The sequence below is a fragment of the Hypanus sabinus genome, unplaced genomic scaffold (assembly GCF_030144855.1).
Source record: "Hypanus sabinus isolate sHypSab1 unplaced genomic scaffold, sHypSab1.hap1 scaffold_1549, whole genome shotgun sequence".
In the NCBI taxonomy this organism is placed as follows: Eukaryota; Metazoa; Chordata; class Chondrichthyes; order Myliobatiformes; family Dasyatidae; genus Hypanus; species Hypanus sabinus.
This window is the reverse complement of record NW_026779626.1, coordinates 36,488-54,505: the sequence shown is the minus strand read 5'-3', so window position 1 is coordinate 54,505 and position 18,018 is coordinate 36,488. Positions and strand designations below refer to the sequence as shown.

The window sequence follows — 18,018 nt, the reverse complement described above, 5'->3', positions numbered from 1 at the left end:
TGAGAAGCTGAAGGAGGCAACTAGTCCCATGAACTTCCTGACATCTCAGGTTAGGGATCCCAGTTGCCCAGTCCCCTCCTCATCTCTCTTGGCCCCGCCACCGCTTCCCGCCAAATGCTTTCCTACTCTTCGGAAGCATCTACCCCCGTCCTGCCCCTCCCCCACTCAGCCCCGTACAAAGCACCCAGTTCAACTCGACCGCCCGTCCTTGGATGAATGAGAGGCTCCGGAGTCACTTACGGTCTCAATCTGAGGGTCACAAGTTCCCGTCAGTGTCTGCCTGTCTGCCATTCTCCTACTATCCCTTTCTATTTGTATATTTCCCCTTCTCCGTCTGTCTCTGTCTGTTTCTGTGTGTGTGTGCGCGCGCGCGCGTGTGTGTGTGCGCGCGCGCGCGTGTGTGTGTGTGCGTGCGTGTGAGTGCGCGTGTGTGTATGTGTGTGTGTGTGTGTGTGTGCGCGTGTGCGCGTGTGTGTATGTGTGTGTGTGCGTGCGTGTGTGTGCGCGTGTGTGTATGTGTGTGTGTGTGTGTGTGCGTGTGTGTATGTGTGTGTGTGTGTGTGTGTGTGTGTGTGTGTGTGTGTGTGTGTGTGTGTGTGTGTTTGTGTGTGTGTGTGTGTGTGTGTGTGTATTTCTGCCCGGCTGTTTCTCTCTGTCGCTCTCTGTCTCTGTCTCTTTTCTCCTTTGTTTTTGTGTCTTCCCCTGTCTTTTCCAGAAGCGAATGAAATCTATCCCTTAGAATTCCCCCCTGACATGACTGAACTTCCTTCCGAAACATGAGACAGACATTGTCTATTCTGACATGCATAATGGCGCATGCAACTGAACCTGCGACCTGATAACTCACTGAGCTGCAGGTCACGGCGTTTGTTCTGTTGCGCTAATGGGAGGGTTAATGGCGGCAGTCTCGTTTATTACTGGCAGCAACGTAACATCGGTAAATTGTCCGAGCTGTCCTGTTTGTAAAACAAAAAGGGCGTGTGACACAGAAAAAGCCCTGTACCAAGGAACAGGTCACGGAGAGATCCACTGATAAAATCCCGGGTCTACTTAATGATTTTCACTCGGAGCAGATTAATTTTTAACCGGAGTGTGTTCATTTACCTGCAGAGCCATTAGCTCAGTCTCGCAATGGCCAGTGTAAGAAGAGGATCTGCGGCCGCTCTGAAAGGTAGGAACCAGGATATACTGATCAAAAATCACCAAAAAGGCATGATCGGCACTAGCTGTTTGAATTAGTATTTCTGTGGTTCAATGCAAGCGCTGGGGAGTAGGGTGTGGAGATACGCGCCTTTATTTCTGCTGTCTCTGTTCAATATAACCACAAACAACTTTGTTTTGAGTTGTCGCTGGAGTTTATAATCCAAAAATGAACCGGTCCCAAGATGAATAATAAATCAAAGTGACAACACCAACCGGTCGGAACCAAGTTGTGAGTTGTGATTCCTCTCTGGCGCAGATTAAACATTTGGAGAGAAATGTAATCATCGGCCCCGGGCACTGAAGCGGTAAATCTGGCTCAAACATTTGGAAATTCTGGAAATAGTTGCTTCAATGTGCTTTGTGTTGGACAATAGAAGCGCTGTGAGAACAGGGAGTGGCGTGACTTTCTGATTAATGTTAAGCCCAGGATTATCCGAACATTGTGTTTGCTTACTGTTCGGAACCATAAACCTCAGGTGTTCAGACTCGCTGGAAAGGGAATCAAGCTCAGCACAAGGTAAGGACAGAGACTGTGCTAAATAGGCAATGAGATGGTGTTTTAATACGCACACTGCTACCAGTTCATTACCGGCTTTTGAAATTGTGCTGTGTTACGGATATGTGTGTGTGGTGTGTGGTGTGTGTGTGTGTGTGTGTGTGTGTGTGTGTGTGTGTGTGTGTGTGTGTGTGTGTGTGTGTGTGTGTGTGTGTGTGTGTGTGTGTGTGTGTGTGTGTGTGTGTTTTGTTTTTCTATATGTGTTTTTTTTAATCAAAGACTGGGTACAGCTGGCAGGGATATTTAAAATAACACTTCCTGAATCTCACTGGCTGTTTAAGTGACCGAAGTCGACACAGTGGGCACTTTACTGTGTATCGCCTGTACCGACTAACGTGGCCACAGACTTTATGTTCTGCTGTTGTATCCCATCGACGTCAATGGTCAATGTTCGACAGGTTACCCGTTCAGTGGTGCTCTTCTGCACATTGTATCCTGTGGTTATTTGAGTTACTGTCGCCTTCTTTTCACATTGAATCAGTCTGCCCATCCTCCTCTCTCATTATCGAGGCATTCTCTCCTACAGAACTGCCATCGCGGGATGTTTCATTTTTTCACATTGAATCAGTCTGCCCATCCTCCTCTGGTCTCTCCCATTATCGAGGCATTGTCCCCTACAGAACTGCCATCGCTGGATGTTTCATTTTTTCACATTGAATCAGTCTGCCCATCCTCCTCTGGTCTCTCTCATTATCGAGGCACTGTCTCCTACAGAACTGCCATCGCTGGATGTTTCATTTTTTCACATTGAATCAGTCTGCCCATCCTCCTCTGGTCTCTCTCATTATCAAGGCATTGTCTCCTACAGAACTGCCATCGCTGGATGTTTCATTTTTTCGCTCCGTTTCTCTTTAAACTGAGACTGCTGTGTGTGGAAATCTCTGCAGTTCAGCAGTTTCAGACGACACGGTCTGACACCAGCAATCATTCCTTGCTTAATGCCACTAAAGTCACATTTGTTCCCAGTTCTGCGTCTGATCTGAACAATATCTGACCCTCTTGGCCATGTCTTCATTCGTTTATTAAACTAACAGAGCTGCTGCCTCACGATTGGCCGATTTACATTCAACTGATGTACAATCACCACACAATTTAAGTTTTACCATTGCTTTGGAGAAAAGTTCTGGACTTTGCCGAGGAGTAATGAGTTGGAGCTGTGCAAATTACGAAATTATTAGACAGGAATTAGGGAAAGTTAATAGGAAACGGCTGTTTTGAATGTTGGCAAGTCCAGATGTGGAGGGTATTTAAGGACCAACTGCACGGAATACAGGGCATGTACTTTCCAGGAAGACGAAAGGGCAAGGATGGCAAGGTAGGGGAAACTTGGATGTCGAGAGAGCTGACAAGATTGGTCTTGACAGATTAGACGTGTGTGGTGAGTTTCCTTTGGTGCGTCTGGGCCTGCACTCACTGTCATTCAGAAAACTGGTCTTGACAGATTAGACGTGTGTGGTGAGTTTCCTTTGGTGCGTCTGGGCCAGCACTCACTGTCATTCAGAGGATTGGTCTTGACAGATTAGACGTGTGTGGTGAGTTTCCTTTGGTGGGTCTGGGCCTGCACTCACTGTCATTCAGAAGATTGGTCTTGACAGATTAGACGTGTGTGGTGAGTTTCCTTTGGTGGGTCTGAGCACACGATGAGAATAAATAAACTTTCCTTTAAAACTGAGATGAAAGATTATTTTATTTCCCAGCCAAGGCTTGGTTGATCAGTTCAATTTGATGCCACATGTGGGTGGGGGCTATTATTGGGTATATTCATTGCCGAGTTTGATATATTCTTGATTGATAACTAGGTTTGCTGTTACAGTAGGAAAGCAGAAAGAAATGGAGCATTGCGGGGGTGGGGGAGGGGGGGTAATCTTCAACCTTGATGAATGGTGTTGCAGACAAGATGGAGCGAATGGACTAATTCTGCTTCTGTATCTTTTGTCTTACAATGACTGAATTATGACTTATTCTTACCCACATCAGGTTTTCTGATGTGTGAGGGACAATTACTGATTTGTTCACTGAGATTGAGATATTTGTATTCAACATTTAAATTTCTATGAGTTTATGTCTTTAGGAACATTGAACAGAAATGTTTTGTTTTATTTGGTATTGTTAACGTACTTCGTTATCTTTCATGTTCAAGTTAGACCTGCAGTGAGACATTTATTGGAAGAAAAGCACATACCTGGAAGCAGAGCGCGACTGAAGACGAGGGAACAGCAACAAGTGAACCAGCCCGAGGACTGAGAGCACCGACTGGAGAGAACCCATCTGACTCGGAGATTCCGGTGATTCAGTCAGGAGACAGTTTGGTGAGTCTCATTTACTCAAACTCTGGTCAGTTAGACATTATATATCTTCACCAAGGAATGTAGGAAATATTTGGAGCGAAAGTGAATGTGCCCATATTGCCAGGTAAACCTGTATCAGACCCAGTCGCAATCGATCCAGGTCTGGTAATTTGATTTCAGCAGCTCAGCTCTTCAAAGCCACTCACATTCCGTCATTGATTACTCATTTCATGGTCTCGTATCTTCTGAAGTAACTTTTGTTCTGATCTTCGTGCCGTAGTGATTGCGGAAATGTGGAACTACCATGAACTGCAGTAACAGGTCATTGACTTCTCTTTCTATTGCAAGCTGCAATGGTGAATTTACCCTCGAGTATATTGTCGTGCAGCCCGTTGCAGAGAACAAACCCCTTTGAAGCATTTGTCGCAACACTTCATTTCCTTCAGTCCTAGAATGACGTCCATTGGGAGCATAAATAAGGAGCAATTTAATTAACCAGAGTGGCGAATGTGGACAACTCTTTGCCGCAGGTGGCTGTGAAGATCAAGTATTTGGGTGTATTTAAAGAAGAGGTTGATAGATTCTCTATTAGTCAAGACATGAAAGGATACTGACTTTTTCGAGGGAAGCGGCCCTGTCGAGGGAATGGCCCTATCGAGGGAAGTGGCCCTGTCGAGGGAAGTGAACCTGTCGAGGGAAGCGGCCTTTTCGAAGGGAGCGACCCTGTCGAGGGGAGTGGCCCTGTCGAGCGAAGCGGCCCTGCCGAGGGAAGTTCGAGACTTTGGCTCGAGAGTCTTCGGCGAGGAGGCTGAGGGAGGAGACTACACCACAGTTGGAGAGGGTAAAAGGTGGTGAAGAGATGACAGGTAAACTGATTCAATGTGATGTTTGCCTGATGTTGGAGGTCAGGGACAATAATGGTGCAACAGGCTGCTACAACTGTGATAAGTTTGTACAGGTTCAGCTCCTGAAGGACAGTGTTGGGACACTGGAGAGGCAACTGGATGACCTCAGGATCGCCCGGGAAAACGCGAGTTTGCTGGACAGGACCTACAGTGAGGTTGTTACACCGAAGATACTGGAGGAGAGAACGGGGGCGACAATGAGAAAGGGATGGATGCTTGAAGTACTGGAGACCCCGGGGGATGTGTCTCTTGAATGCAGGTTCACCCTCTTGGAAGCTGTCGGCACAGAAGATACTGCCATTCTGAGATGCGGACCGGTCTGCGAGTCGAAAATTGGCACTGAAGCAAAGCAGATAAGACAGACGACAAGCAGAGCCGTGGTAGTAGGGGACTCCATAGTAAGAGGTACAGAAAGGGGTTTCTGCTGCAACAGGCAGGATTGAAGGATGGTATGTTGACTCCCTGGAGCCAGGATCCAGGACGTCTCGGACCGATTGCAGGGAATCCTCCAGGGTGAACGTGAACAGCCAGATGTGGTAGTGCATATCGGCACAAATGACATCGGAAAGAAGAGGAAGAAATTCTGCAGCGTGACTTCAGAGAACTCGGAAGAAGACTGAAAAGCAGGACCACCTGGGTGGTTATCTCCGGTTTGTTTCCAGTTCCTCTTGCTGGTGAGGGCAGGAACGGGGAGATATGGGATCTCAATGTGTGGCTGAGAGCTGCTGCGGCAAGCAGGGTTTTAGATTCTTAGACCACTGGGATCTGTTTTGGGGTAAAGATGAATTATACAAAAGAGACGGGTTGCACTTTAGCAGGCGGGGGACCAGCATTTTCTCAGGCAGGTTTGCCACTGCTACACGGTTGTGTTTGAACTAATAAATGGGGGCCGTGAAGGAGACGAACTGGAAATATAAGGATGGAGTAAAAGGGAAAGACAGAATAAGAAAAGTTAAGAAAGACAACAGATTTAAAGGGGCAGAAAGCTCAAGAAGGGATCGTATGAAGAAAGCTCAGTATGGTCAGGTGCAATAGGGACTGATGTGAGAAGCGAGGGGGGTAATGGTTTGAAAGTACTATATATGAATGCACGAAGTATAAGTAATAAAGTGGATGAACTTGAAGCTCAGTTGGAAGTTGGTTAGTATGATGTTGTAGGAATAACATACATAGCTGCAAAATGACCAGCGCTGGGAAATGAATATTCAAGATTATATGTCCTATCGAAAGGGCAGACAGTTGGGTAGAGGGGGGTGGGGTGGCTTTGCTGGTGAGGAATGAAATTCAGACCCTTGCGAGGGGTGACATACAATCAAGAGATGTAGCGTCAGTTTGGATAGAACTGAGGAATTGTAAGGACAAAAAGACTCTAATGGGAGTTATCTACAGGTCCCCCAAATAGAACCCTAGATATAGGGTGCAAGTTGAATCAAGAGTTAAAATTAGCATGTTGTAAAGGTAATACTACGGTTGTAATGGGGGATGTCAACATGCAGGTAGACTGGGAAAATCAGGTTGGTACTGGAGCCCAAGAAAGGGAGTTTGTGGAGTGCCTCCGAGATGGATTCTTCGAGCATCTTGTACTGGAGCCTACCAGGGAGAAGGCAATTCTGGATCTAGTATTGTGTAATGAACTGGAGTTGATAAGGGAACTCGAGGTAAAGGAACCATTAGAAGGTAGTGACCATAATATTGTAAGTTTTAATCTACAATTTGAGAGGGAGAACTGAAAATCGGAAGTGTCAGTATTACAATTGAACAAAGGGGACCATGGAACTATGAGGGAGGCGCTAGCCAAAGTTGACTGGAAGGATATGCTCGCGGATATGAAAGTTGTACAACAATGGCAGGTATTTCTGCGAATAATAAAGAAGGTGCAGGATCAGTTCATTCCAAAGAGCAAGAAAGATTCTCAGGGGAGTAGGGGCGACCATGGCTGACAAGGGAAGTCAAGGACAGTATAAAAATAAAGGAGAAGAAGTATAACATAGCAACGATGAGTGGGAAGCCAGACGATTGGGAAACTTTTAAAGAACAACCGAAGATTACTAAAACGGCAATACGGGGAGAAAAGATGAGGTACGAAGGTAAGCTAACCAAGAATATAAATGAGGGTAATAAAAGCTTCATTAGGTGTGTGAAGGGGGGGGGGATATTTAAGAACAAACTTGGGCCCTTCAAGGCAGAAATGGGTGAATTTATTATGGGGAACAAGGAAATGCCAGACGAGTTGAACAGGTGCTTTGAATCTGTCTTCACTAGGGAGGACATAGACAATCTCTCAAATGTAATAGCGGCCAGAGGACCTGGGGTAACGGAAGAACTGAAGATAATTCACATGAGGCAGAAAACTGTGTTGGTAGACTGATGGGATTGAAGGCTGATAAATTTCCAGGGCCTGATGGTCTGCAACCCGGGGTAGTTACGGAGGTGGCACTCGAAATCGTGGGCGCAATGGTAATCATTTTCCAATGTTTTATAGATTCGGGATCAGTTCCTGAGGATTGGAGGATAGCTAATATTATCCCACTTTTTAAGAAAGGAGGGAGAGAGAAAACAGGGAATTATAACCAGTTAGCCTTACATCAGTGGTGGCGAAGATGCTGGAGTCAATTATAAAAGATGAAATAACGGAACATTTGTATAGAAGTAACAGAATCGGTCCGAGTCAGATTTACGAAGGGGAAATCATGCTTGACAAATCTTCTGGAATTTTTTGAGAATGTAACTATGAAAATGGACAAGAGAGAGCCAGTGATGTAGTGTAGCTGGACTTTCAGAAAGCCTTTGATAAGGTCCAACATAGGAGATTACTGGGTAAAATTAGAGCACATGGTATTGGGGGTAGGGTACTGACATAAATAGAAAATTGGTTGGCAGACAGGGAACCAAGAGTAGGGATTAACGGCTCCTTTTCAGAATGGCGGACAGTGATTAGTGGGGTACCGAAAGGCTCGGTGCTTGGACCGGCTATTTACAATATACATTAATGATTTAAATGAAGGGATTAAAAGTAACATTAGCAAATTTGCAGATGACACAAAGCTGGGTGGCAGTGTGAAATATGATGTGGATCTTAGGAGAATGCAGGTGATTTCGGCAGGTTGGGTGTGTGGGAAGATGCAGTTTAATGTGGATACATGTGAGCTTATCCACTTTGGTGACAAGAACAGGAAGGCAGATAACTGTCTGAATGCTGTCAAGTTAGGAAAAGGGGAAGTACAACGGGATCTAGGTGTCCTTGTTCAGAAGTCACTGAAAGTAAACATGCAGGTACAGCAGGCAGTGAAGAAAGCTAATGGCATGTTGGCCTTCTTAACAGAGGGAGCTGAGTATAGGAGTAAAGAGGTCCTTCTGCAGTTGTACAGGGCCCTCGTGAGACACACCTAGAGAGTTGTGTTCAGCTTTGGTCTCCAAATTTGAGGAAGGGCATTCTTGCTATTGAGGGAGTGCAGCATATGTTCAATAGGTTGATTCCCGGGGTGGGAGGGACTGCGATATGTTGAAAGATTGCAACGACTAGGTTTGTGTACACTGGAATTTAGAAAGACGAGAGGGGATCTGATGGAAACATATAAGATTATTAAGAGTTTGGACACGCTAGAGGCAAGAATCATGTTACCGATGTTGGGGGAGCCCAGAAACAGAGGCCACAGTTTAAGAATAAGGGGTAGGCCGTTTAGAACAGAGTTCACGGAAAACTTTTTCACCCAGAGAGTTGTGCATCTGTGGAATACTCTGCCTCAGAAGGCAGTGGGGGCCAATTATCTCGATGCTTTCAAGAAATAGTTAGATAGAGCTCTTAAAGATAGCGGAGTCAAGGGATATGGGGAGAAAGCAGGAACAGGGTAATGATTGTGGATGATCAGCCATGATCACATTGAATGGCAGTGCTGGCTTGAAGGGCCGAACGGCCTACTCCTGAACCTATTGTCTATTGTCTATAAAACTGCTCCCTCTGGCACCAACAAACATTGCACTCGCAAAATCACTGAGATCACATTTCATCTCCATGGTGATGTTTGTTGGAGACAGAACGTACTCTTCACTAAGGAACAGGATAGGGAGAGAACCGCTAATAAATCTATAGGTTTAGTTAATGATTATCACCAGGAGCAGACTGAATATTAATCAGGGCGTGTTCATTACCGACAGAACCCGGAACACAGCCTCACTGGGACAGAGTGGTAACATAACCTGGAGCCGCAGTACAAGGTAAGAAGCTCTATATACTGAAATATAAAATCACAAAGGCAGTTAGCCACTTGTATGAACACTTGAATGAGATTGATAACGTATAGTGTTGATCGATATTAGAACTGTAAAGAATAGCTTTTGAAAGAATTAATAATTCCCTGCATCTAGTTGAATGCATCGACTTCCTGTGCATGTCCCGGGGGAAACCGGGGCAGTTGGAGGTGTTATCGGAAACGCCGCACTTTCAACCCAGCTCCGAATCATCAGCAAAGGTTAGGGAGGTGCGCGCTTCCCGCATCTCGGAACTGTCCCCGGGCTACTGCTTGCAGTAACAGGAAGCCGATCCGTCCACACTCGGGGCTTTACCGATCCCGGACCGAGGAACTGAGGATTCGTTTTGCCTATTCCCTCACTGGCGGTATCTACACTAACTGTCCATCCTAGAGGGCATTTCGGTTGGTGGTCAAAAGTATGGAACCACCCACATTGGAGATTACAGCCGGGGCGGGGGGTGGTCGTGGGGGAAGGCGGTGTAAGGAGTTGATGGTTCCATTACATAGTCGGTTGGTGAGACCTGTTGTTTCCCTTCTGTCAGATGTGAGAGGGACAGAAGGGTAGGTGGGAAACCAAAAGAAGGTTCAGCAGACAGATATCTGCCCCCGTGAGTTTTTCTATGAGGAATCTGTTGTGATCTTGACTTGTGATGTGACTTAAAACAGGAGAGACCTGCTTTTATGCATTACAGTTTTTTTTAAAAAAGAGACAATGTACTTGATTTCATTCGCGGAAATTTGGTAAAATGTGTGGGAACTTCGATGAGACATAAAATATCCCGCGGAGTTTGACAGGGACGTGGACAAAACGGTTCCTGTTGTGTGAGGGTCTGAAACCAGGCACCGCCAGTTGAAGACAGTTGATATGTTTTCTCTCTCTCGCTGGGTCCAGTGTGTCATGGGAATGGCCGCCCTCAATATTCAGGAGAAGGAGAGTCTTTCAGTTAATATTGTAATCCTGCAGTGTGGTGGCCCTTGATACACAAATGATTGAGATGTTACAGGTGAGAGGCAGGATTGATGCGCCGAGATCACAGTCAGATCTGCGTTGGTCACAGTGAATGCGGGATGCCGATCTCCCATCAGCAAATTCTGGCTGACAAACACACATATCAATGGGCACTGTACTGTGCACGTCCCGTACCCAATACTGCGGCCACTGATTGTATGTCCGTGGTTTTCTACATCTGTAGCCCGTCCGTTTCAAAGTTCGACATGTTACACGTCCAATGACGCCTCTCTGCACAATGCATTTGCAGCGTGGTTATTTGAGTTACTGTCGTCTTCCCGGCAGATTGAACCAATCTCGCTTTTCCCATTCGATCTCTCTCACTAACAAGGCGTTTTCCCTCTCGGTACTGCCGCTCACTGATCTTCTTCCGCTCCATTCTCCGCAAAACTGAGACTGTTGAACGGGACAATCCCCGGAGTTCAGCAGTTCCTGTGATATTCAAACTGCACCCTCTGGCACCGACAAACATTCCGCTCTCAAAATCACTGAGATCACATTTCATCTCCATGGTGATGTTTGTTTGGAGACAGAACGTACCCTGTGCTAAGGAACAGGAGGCGGAGAGACCCGCTGGTAACGCTGTAGGTTTAGTTAATGATTATCACCAGGAGCTGACTGAACATTAACCAGGATGTGTTCATTACTTACAGAACCCGTAACACTGCCTTACTGGGACAGGGTGGTAACAGAAGCTGGAGCCGCTGGCTGTACACGGTAAGAAGCTCTTTTTACTGAAATATAAACATCAGAAAGGCAGATAGACACTTAAATGAGACTGAGAACGTATTCGCATGTTCAACAATTGAACTGTAGCGAATCGCTTGTGAAAGAATTAATAATTCCCTTCAGCTAATTGAATGCATCGACTTCCTGTGCATGTCCCGGGGGAAACCGGTGCAGTTGGAGGTGTTATCAGAAGCGTCGCACTTTCAACCGAGCTCCGAATCATCAGCAAAGGCTCGGGAGGTGCGAGCTTCCGGCATCTCGGAACTGTCCCCGGGCTACTGCTTGCAACAGCAGGAAGCCAGTCCATCCACACTCGCGTATTTACTGATCCCCGACCGAGGGAACTGAGGATTCGCTTTGCTTATTCCATCGCAGGCGGGATTGACACTATCTGTCTGCCCGTTACTACATTTCGGTAGGTAGCTGCTGGGAGAGGTCGAAATTATGAGAACTACTGACACTGGTTTATAGCGGGGGAGGGGGGCGGATGGTGTAAGGAGTTGATGGTTCCATTATATAGTCGGTTGATGAGACCTGTTGTGGATCACCGCCTGCAGTGTTGATTCCCTTCTGTCAGAAGTGTGTGGGCAGGTGGGAGATTGCACATTTAAACAGAGACGTAACGTAAAGAATTTTGCTTCTCATGTATATGAGGGATGTAAGTAATGAAGTTAATACAATTGGAAATGCACAAACACAGATTCGAACAAAAGTACAATAGAGGGACCGAGATCAGGATGGAAACGGTAAAATGAGCACGTTGCTCATCTACGAACACGAGAAAATCTGAAGTTGTTGGCAATCCAGGGCAACACAAGGAAATCTAGGAAAAGATCTAGGAAAAGAAGGTTTAACACAGAGACATCTGCACCTTGTGAGTTGTCCTGTGAGGAAACCTCTGTGATCTTGGCCTTTTTCAGTGATTGAGAAGAATTCGACATGACCTAAGTTTACACGGTGGTCTACCTGATTGTATCCGTAGTAGTTTGGTAAAATCAGTGGGGATATTTAATGAGAAATAAAGTATCCTGCGGCGTCTTGACAGGGACGTCGACAAAATAGTTCCTCTTCTGGGAGGAACTGAAAGCAGTTGAAGATAAGTCTCCCCCATTGTCTACTCTCATTCTCTCCCCCTTTCTCTCCCCCCATTCTCCCCCCCCTCTCTCTCCTCCCGTCTCTGGAATTGCCTCCTCAACATTCAGCAGAAGCAGATTGTTACAATTAATTCTGTAATCTCTGCATTGTAAATATCACTGCCAGGTGCAAGTCTGTTTACCTTAAATACATGCGCACAGAAAAAGAGCATCTATGTCCGTAATGCCGTAAGAGCATCTATGTCCGTAATGTCCGTAAAGATGATGTTGAACAGGTAGAAACACTGGAAATCCTTTCCTGACGAGGGACGTATTGAAACACCACAACGTTCCCCACCCAGTACGGTCTCTGTGTGTACTTGGTGCTGAGCTTCTCTTTCTGTTCCAGCGAGTCCGAGTCCCTGAACTTAGTGGGTGCAAACAGTAAGTGAACACACCGTGAGCAAGATTCAGTTGAATACACACATGTAAACCTGGGCTTCACATCAGTCAGCATGTAATTCCACACCCTGATCCACAACGCATTAAGTATATGACACAAAAGCTGATTCAAGCGAATGATTCTATTGTGCTGTTCGGTAAGTTCTCAGAATGCACAACATTAGTAGTTGTTGTTCACAGAGAAGATTATCGTAGCATATATGGGATTTAAATGGACACGGGGTGGTAATCAGATTGCAAAACCAACCCGAGCAGTAGCGGGTTCAGGCAGATGTTGGGGATTATATCGAGGAAACAGCCAGAGGAAGTGGATGAGGCAGGCGCAGTCGATTACTTCAAAAAGCAGCTGGGATGCGTTGATGGAGTGAAAAGGCCAGAAGGGAAATGGGCCCATCACAGGAAATTGTGACCATCTCGGTGGGCACTGTGGTTGGCATTGACTCGTTGGGCAGAACGCTCTGAATTTGGACTCTATTGCTCTTTGAGATTGTCAGTAGATGCGCCAGGTATCAGCGGAGAGACATAGACATCGTGTGGAAGGTGTTGTTAATGGGGAATGCTTGGTCCCCAAGCCAACTGCTTCTCTGATACAGGGGATGAAGATACTGTCATATTTGCAAAGTAATCGTACTCTCTCTGACACACGGTCTGCTTGTTGTTTAATTCACAACATCACCAGCAGGTGGAGCTTTCCCGAAGCGGGACCAGGATGAAAACAAGACGGCGACGATCAACAATCGTCAGTCAGAATCAGAATGGACAAAGGTATGATACGTTGGGATTTCTGAATTAAACTTTTGTCGCGTTTGTACACAGCAGTTCAGATGAAACTGACACAGGCGCTAACAGGGCAGAGAAAATTTTCAAGCAGTGTCATTGATCCCACTGGTAAAGCGGCTTTGTGTAATCGATCAATCGAACAGTTCCAGTGCAGGGACCTGACACCAGTAATGGTCGAATCACTCCGCTCACCAGGCATAGCTTCAGCTGGGTGAAAGGAACAGAGGCTCCTGATTCAGGTGGTTGTGAGTGAAACACAGACGGGAGTGCGACAGCGGTCTTGTGGTTATGAAAATGTTCAGGGTCAGGCTCCGTTTCACCTCTAGACAGGCACTAATGTGTAAGACATCGACAACTTTCACTTATAAAACTAAACGCCAGATGATAGGAATATTTCCCGGTTTTCAGAGATTGTGTGTTAACACAGCATTTCAGGTTTTGGTTGGAAAGGTACCAACTCCCCCCGGGTTTTTATTGGCTGCTGCACAAAGGAGAAGAGGGGTGTTTCGGAAATCTGTTTTCTGTAGCAGAGCGGAGATCATTGCCGGTGTTGGGAATGGCTGAGGATCAGGAGGCAGCTCATTGTAGATACATTTGAGGTCTGCTTCGGGGTTTTAATACCGAAGTGAATGTCTGGGCTGTGGAGAAATGGTGAGCCTGAGTTCTACATATTTCCCTCTTGATATACTCTTCCCAGGATCCCTGCTGGGAAAGCCGGCATAACCAATCACCAAATGTCCCTGTCATCTGTAGACATTGTGATTGTGCTTAAATCTGTGATTCCAGCTGTAATAAACGATGTAACAGCCTGGAAACCTGTCATTCGGCCCATCTAATTCTTGCTGATCTAAATGTCTGAGCTTGCCCCATTTTCCTGCAGCCTTTCCCAAATTTCCCTTGTAAACTTCTTCTATCCTTTTTACTGCCCGCATGCTGCCTACTTTGTAATTTTATTAGTGTTTGCGGCCTCCTCTGTCTGCGCGTAATTTATACCCATCAGACACCACGTGAAAAATGCCCCTTTGGTCCCTTTTAAATTTCTTTTAAAAGACTCAAGTCTCAGACTCCACTACCCTGGGAAAAAGAACATGACCCTCTCCACTATCTATGTCCTGGATTATTTTATGTTCACATACATGTGTAAGGTCACCCTTCAAGCTCCTGAGCTCCAGGGAAAACTGTCCCAGCCGAACCATATAACATAAAAACAACATCCTACTCCAGTACCGTGGTGGTCATTCTCCACTACACTCTTTCCAGCTTAATCCCCTCCATCCTATAGATTAGCAACTACAACTGCACACAAAGCTCTCTAAGCGAGATTTTGCATGGTCGTTACATGAGGATCATCAGGTGGGGATAAGGAGGGAACCGGGGGAGCGGTCAGCATAGTTCTCCAGGTAATGGTCAGCCTGTGACCCAGGGAACCGGACGATGTGCCTCTCAAGGGAATGGTCAGTCTGTGACCAAGGGGACTGGACATTGTGTGACAAAGAGATTAGAGAATGCGTGATCCAACAGAGTGAACCATGTGTAATCCCGTTGCTGGTCTGTGTGGGACACAAACTACTGGACACTAAGTGACCCAGGAGAATTTAGCTTGTGGATGATAAATACAGTGATATTTCCCGGTATCACCGGACACCGTCGCAATAAGATCCCGTGGTCATCCTTCTTTTCAACTGCTGTGAATTCAGTTATCAGTATTACTATGTCTATCCTGTTATTTTACTGGGAGTGAATGTGTCCAGTCACCGGCTTTTGGGATGGTCACCTGGCAGGATATACGGTTCATATTACCCAGCACAGTCCCACTCCAAATCTGGTCAGCCAGAGTCTCAGCTCTATTGCAATCTGAATCAGCTTTGCTCATAAATCATACTGGTGTAACCTGCAATTCATCACTTATTTCAGTTGGGAAATTGAAACGAGCAGCGATAGGACTGAAGAGGATTTTATCAGGCGGATCATCGAGGGAAGATGATCGGGACACGGGAAGCAAGGTACCAAATCAGGGTCAGATTAAGAGCAACGTCCCAATGGAAAGTGGTCCCGCCGCAGAGGAGCAGGAGCAAATTCAGCCCGGAGACAGTGACGTCAGCGACACCGATCAGGACCCTGGAACCAGCACAAGTGAGGCGACCCCCTGTCAGCTCGGAAGCTCATTGAACATGGAATTGTCAAGTGCCCAACAAGGAGCAGGTGAGTGAAATATGAGGGTGAGGTGTTCACAGAATATAGCAGGGCGGAGGGTAAAGGTGAGGCCTTGTTGGAGGGTTGTCAGACGAGAGGGGGAATGTGTAGGTGTGGTACTTGTGGTGTAGTGGGCAGCCGTTACCCCACTGCAGTAAATGTACTACCTGCTGTGAGGATTTCTAGGATGTGTATTAGAGGAAATGCAGCTATCCAGATGAGAAGGGTATTTCCGGGTTGTGAATCCGGGGAAATGTATTCGCCAGGATGGAAAGAGTACCTCTGGGAAGTGAATATTATCGACAGTCCCGACATTGATTGCCCATCCAGAATTGAAATAGGTGAGTGGCTGGGATGAGGGATGCACTGGTTTGCATTAAATGTGGTCCTGCTATTAACCTAATGCCCAGGATATTGCGGATTCGGTTTTAAGGCCAGTGTTGGAGATGGGGAATTAAACCGTTTTTGTGTCTGTGAGCAGGTTCAAGTCATGTTTTTTGTTTTTGTTCAGTTGGGTGAGAGCGGTGGAGACGAGCAATATCTGAGTTCAAGTCTACATTTTCCTTTTTATGTTCACAGAGCCAGAGTTTACAATCTCCGACCTCCTGGCAGAGGGGGAGGAATACCGACTGTACCAACTGACAAAGTTCTACAGAGACAGACTCCAACAAGCGATTGAAGAAAAGGTTGAGAGACTCGGTATAATGTTGACAGAGGCGGGACATTTCAGTAGAGAAGAAAATGAAGTGAGTTTATTTAATGTATTGTCACCGAACTGCTGGTATCAGAGGGAATAGTAATCAGTATTAATCTCCTGCACGTTCTACGAGTTCTACATGGGAATGGAGACTTTGATCTCTGACTTGTCTCTCACAGATCTGGTTTCAGCTGTCAATGTGGGGAGCTCTGGGAACTACAGGTTCAGCATCACCTTTTCATCTCTGCTGTATTTATCAGTGTGAAATAAGAGCAGTGGCTGCATATCTGGACTTTGAACAGGCATTCAGTCTGAAACTGATTTGAAATCTTGGCTGAGCCGCCGAGCAGATTCACCTCATTTCATTGATACAGGATGAATATGAAACAGTCAGATTGTAAATTGGGCCAACCGGCTTCACTGTGGCACTTGACGGAGGGAAACCTGCTGACCACATCCGGTCTTGGCAACCGAAAAAGAAATCTGATAACTTGTTTAATATCTAACTAATGGAGACAAGATTACACCATTTCAGGTCACTCTCCCTGGAGCACACACACAGTGATTGTCTTGTCCTAGATCTGACCTATTCAGCCATGAGTGGTATTAGAAAATCAAGTGCGTTATACCCGTGAGTGAATCTGTTCTCGTTGGGATTCATTGGCGCTCTATGTTATTAATCAGATAGGCATCAATGTCTCAGAATAATGAACATCATTCCTCTTATTTCTCAGAGCAATGACCTAAGCCCATCCATATTCAGTTGCATCATCAATTACCTTAATTCCATTATCGCTGTATGTTGCTTGAAGATTATTCGACGTGTAATTCATAATTCTTCAGTTAATGAGGGAGCCCAAGCCCGCATTCAGGAAGTGATAACCATTTTACAGCATGAGTGCCAGGCAGTAACCATCTTCATCATGAGACAGCCGCACTGACATTCCTTAATATTACATAGAAATATAGAACCACAGAAAACCTTCAGCCGAGTACAGGCCCATCGGCTCACAGATTTGTGCCGAGCATGTCCCAAACTTAGTGATTACTAGGCTTACGTATAGCCCTCTATTTTACTGAGCTCCACGTACATATCGAAAAGTATCTTCAAAGACCATATCATAATCACGTCCACCATCGTTGCCGGCAGCCCATTCCACGCACTCAACACACTCTGAGTAAAAAAACTTACCCGTGAAATATCCTCTGTACCTACACCCCAGTACCTTATACCTGTGTCCTCTTGTAGCAAACATTTCAGACCTGGGAAAAAGTCTCTGACTATCCACACAATCAATGCCTCTCATTATCTTGTACACCTCTATCAGGTCACCTCTCATCCTCCGTTGCTCCAAGGAGAAAAGGCCGAGTTCAGTCAACTTGCACTCGTAAGGCAAGCTCCCCAATCTAGGCAACATCCTTGTAAATCTCCTCTGCACCCTTTCTATAGCTTCCACACCCTTCCTGTAGCGAGGCGACCAGACCTGAGCACAGTACTTCAAGTGGGGTCTGACCAGGGTCCTATATAGCTGCAACATTACCTCTCAGCTCCTAAATTCAATTCCACGATTGATGAAGGCCAATGTACCGTTTGCTTTCTTAACCACAGAGTCAACCTGCGCAGCTGCTTTGAGTGTCCTATGGAGTCGAACCCCAATATCTCTCCGATCCTCCACACTGTCAAGAGACTTACCTTTAATATTATATTCTGCCATCATATTTAACCTACCAAAAGGAACCACTTCACACCTATCTGGGTTGAACTCCGTCTGCCAGTTCTCAGCACAGTTTTGCATCCTATCGATGTCCCGCTCTGACAGCCCTCCACACTATCCACAAAACCCCCAACCGTTGTGTCATCAGCAAACTTACA

The 18,018-nt window shown here is 46.0% G+C and overlaps 1 protein-coding gene across 3 annotated transcripts in view; it reads left to right on the top strand.

Annotated features, from left to right (window-relative positions):
• The first annotated feature begins 844 nt into the window (after positions 1–844).
• The window catches only part of LOC132387136 (NACHT, LRR and PYD domains-containing protein 3-like), a 36,142-nt gene continuing 18,968 nt past the window's right edge, over positions 845–18,018 (top strand). Inside the window, exons 1-7 of one of the 3 annotated variants that reach the window (XM_059959483.1) lie at positions 845–1,171; positions 3,900–4,068; positions 9,108–9,167; positions 10,865–10,928; positions 13,155–13,240; positions 15,170–15,457; positions 16,028–16,194. In XM_059959483.1, coding sequence (XP_059815466.1) covers positions 13,231–13,240; positions 15,170–15,457; positions 16,028–16,194 — 465 coding nt within the window. In that variant the 5' untranslated portion in view covers positions 845–1,171; positions 3,900–4,068; positions 9,108–9,167; positions 10,865–10,928; positions 13,155–13,230. Of the gene's footprint in view, positions 1,172–1,603; positions 1,721–3,899; positions 4,069–9,107; positions 9,168–10,864; positions 10,929–13,154; positions 13,241–15,169; positions 15,458–16,027; positions 16,195–18,018 lie in introns of those variants that run through there. The other 2 variants (XM_059959481.1, XM_059959482.1) reach the window with 2 other exon arrangements.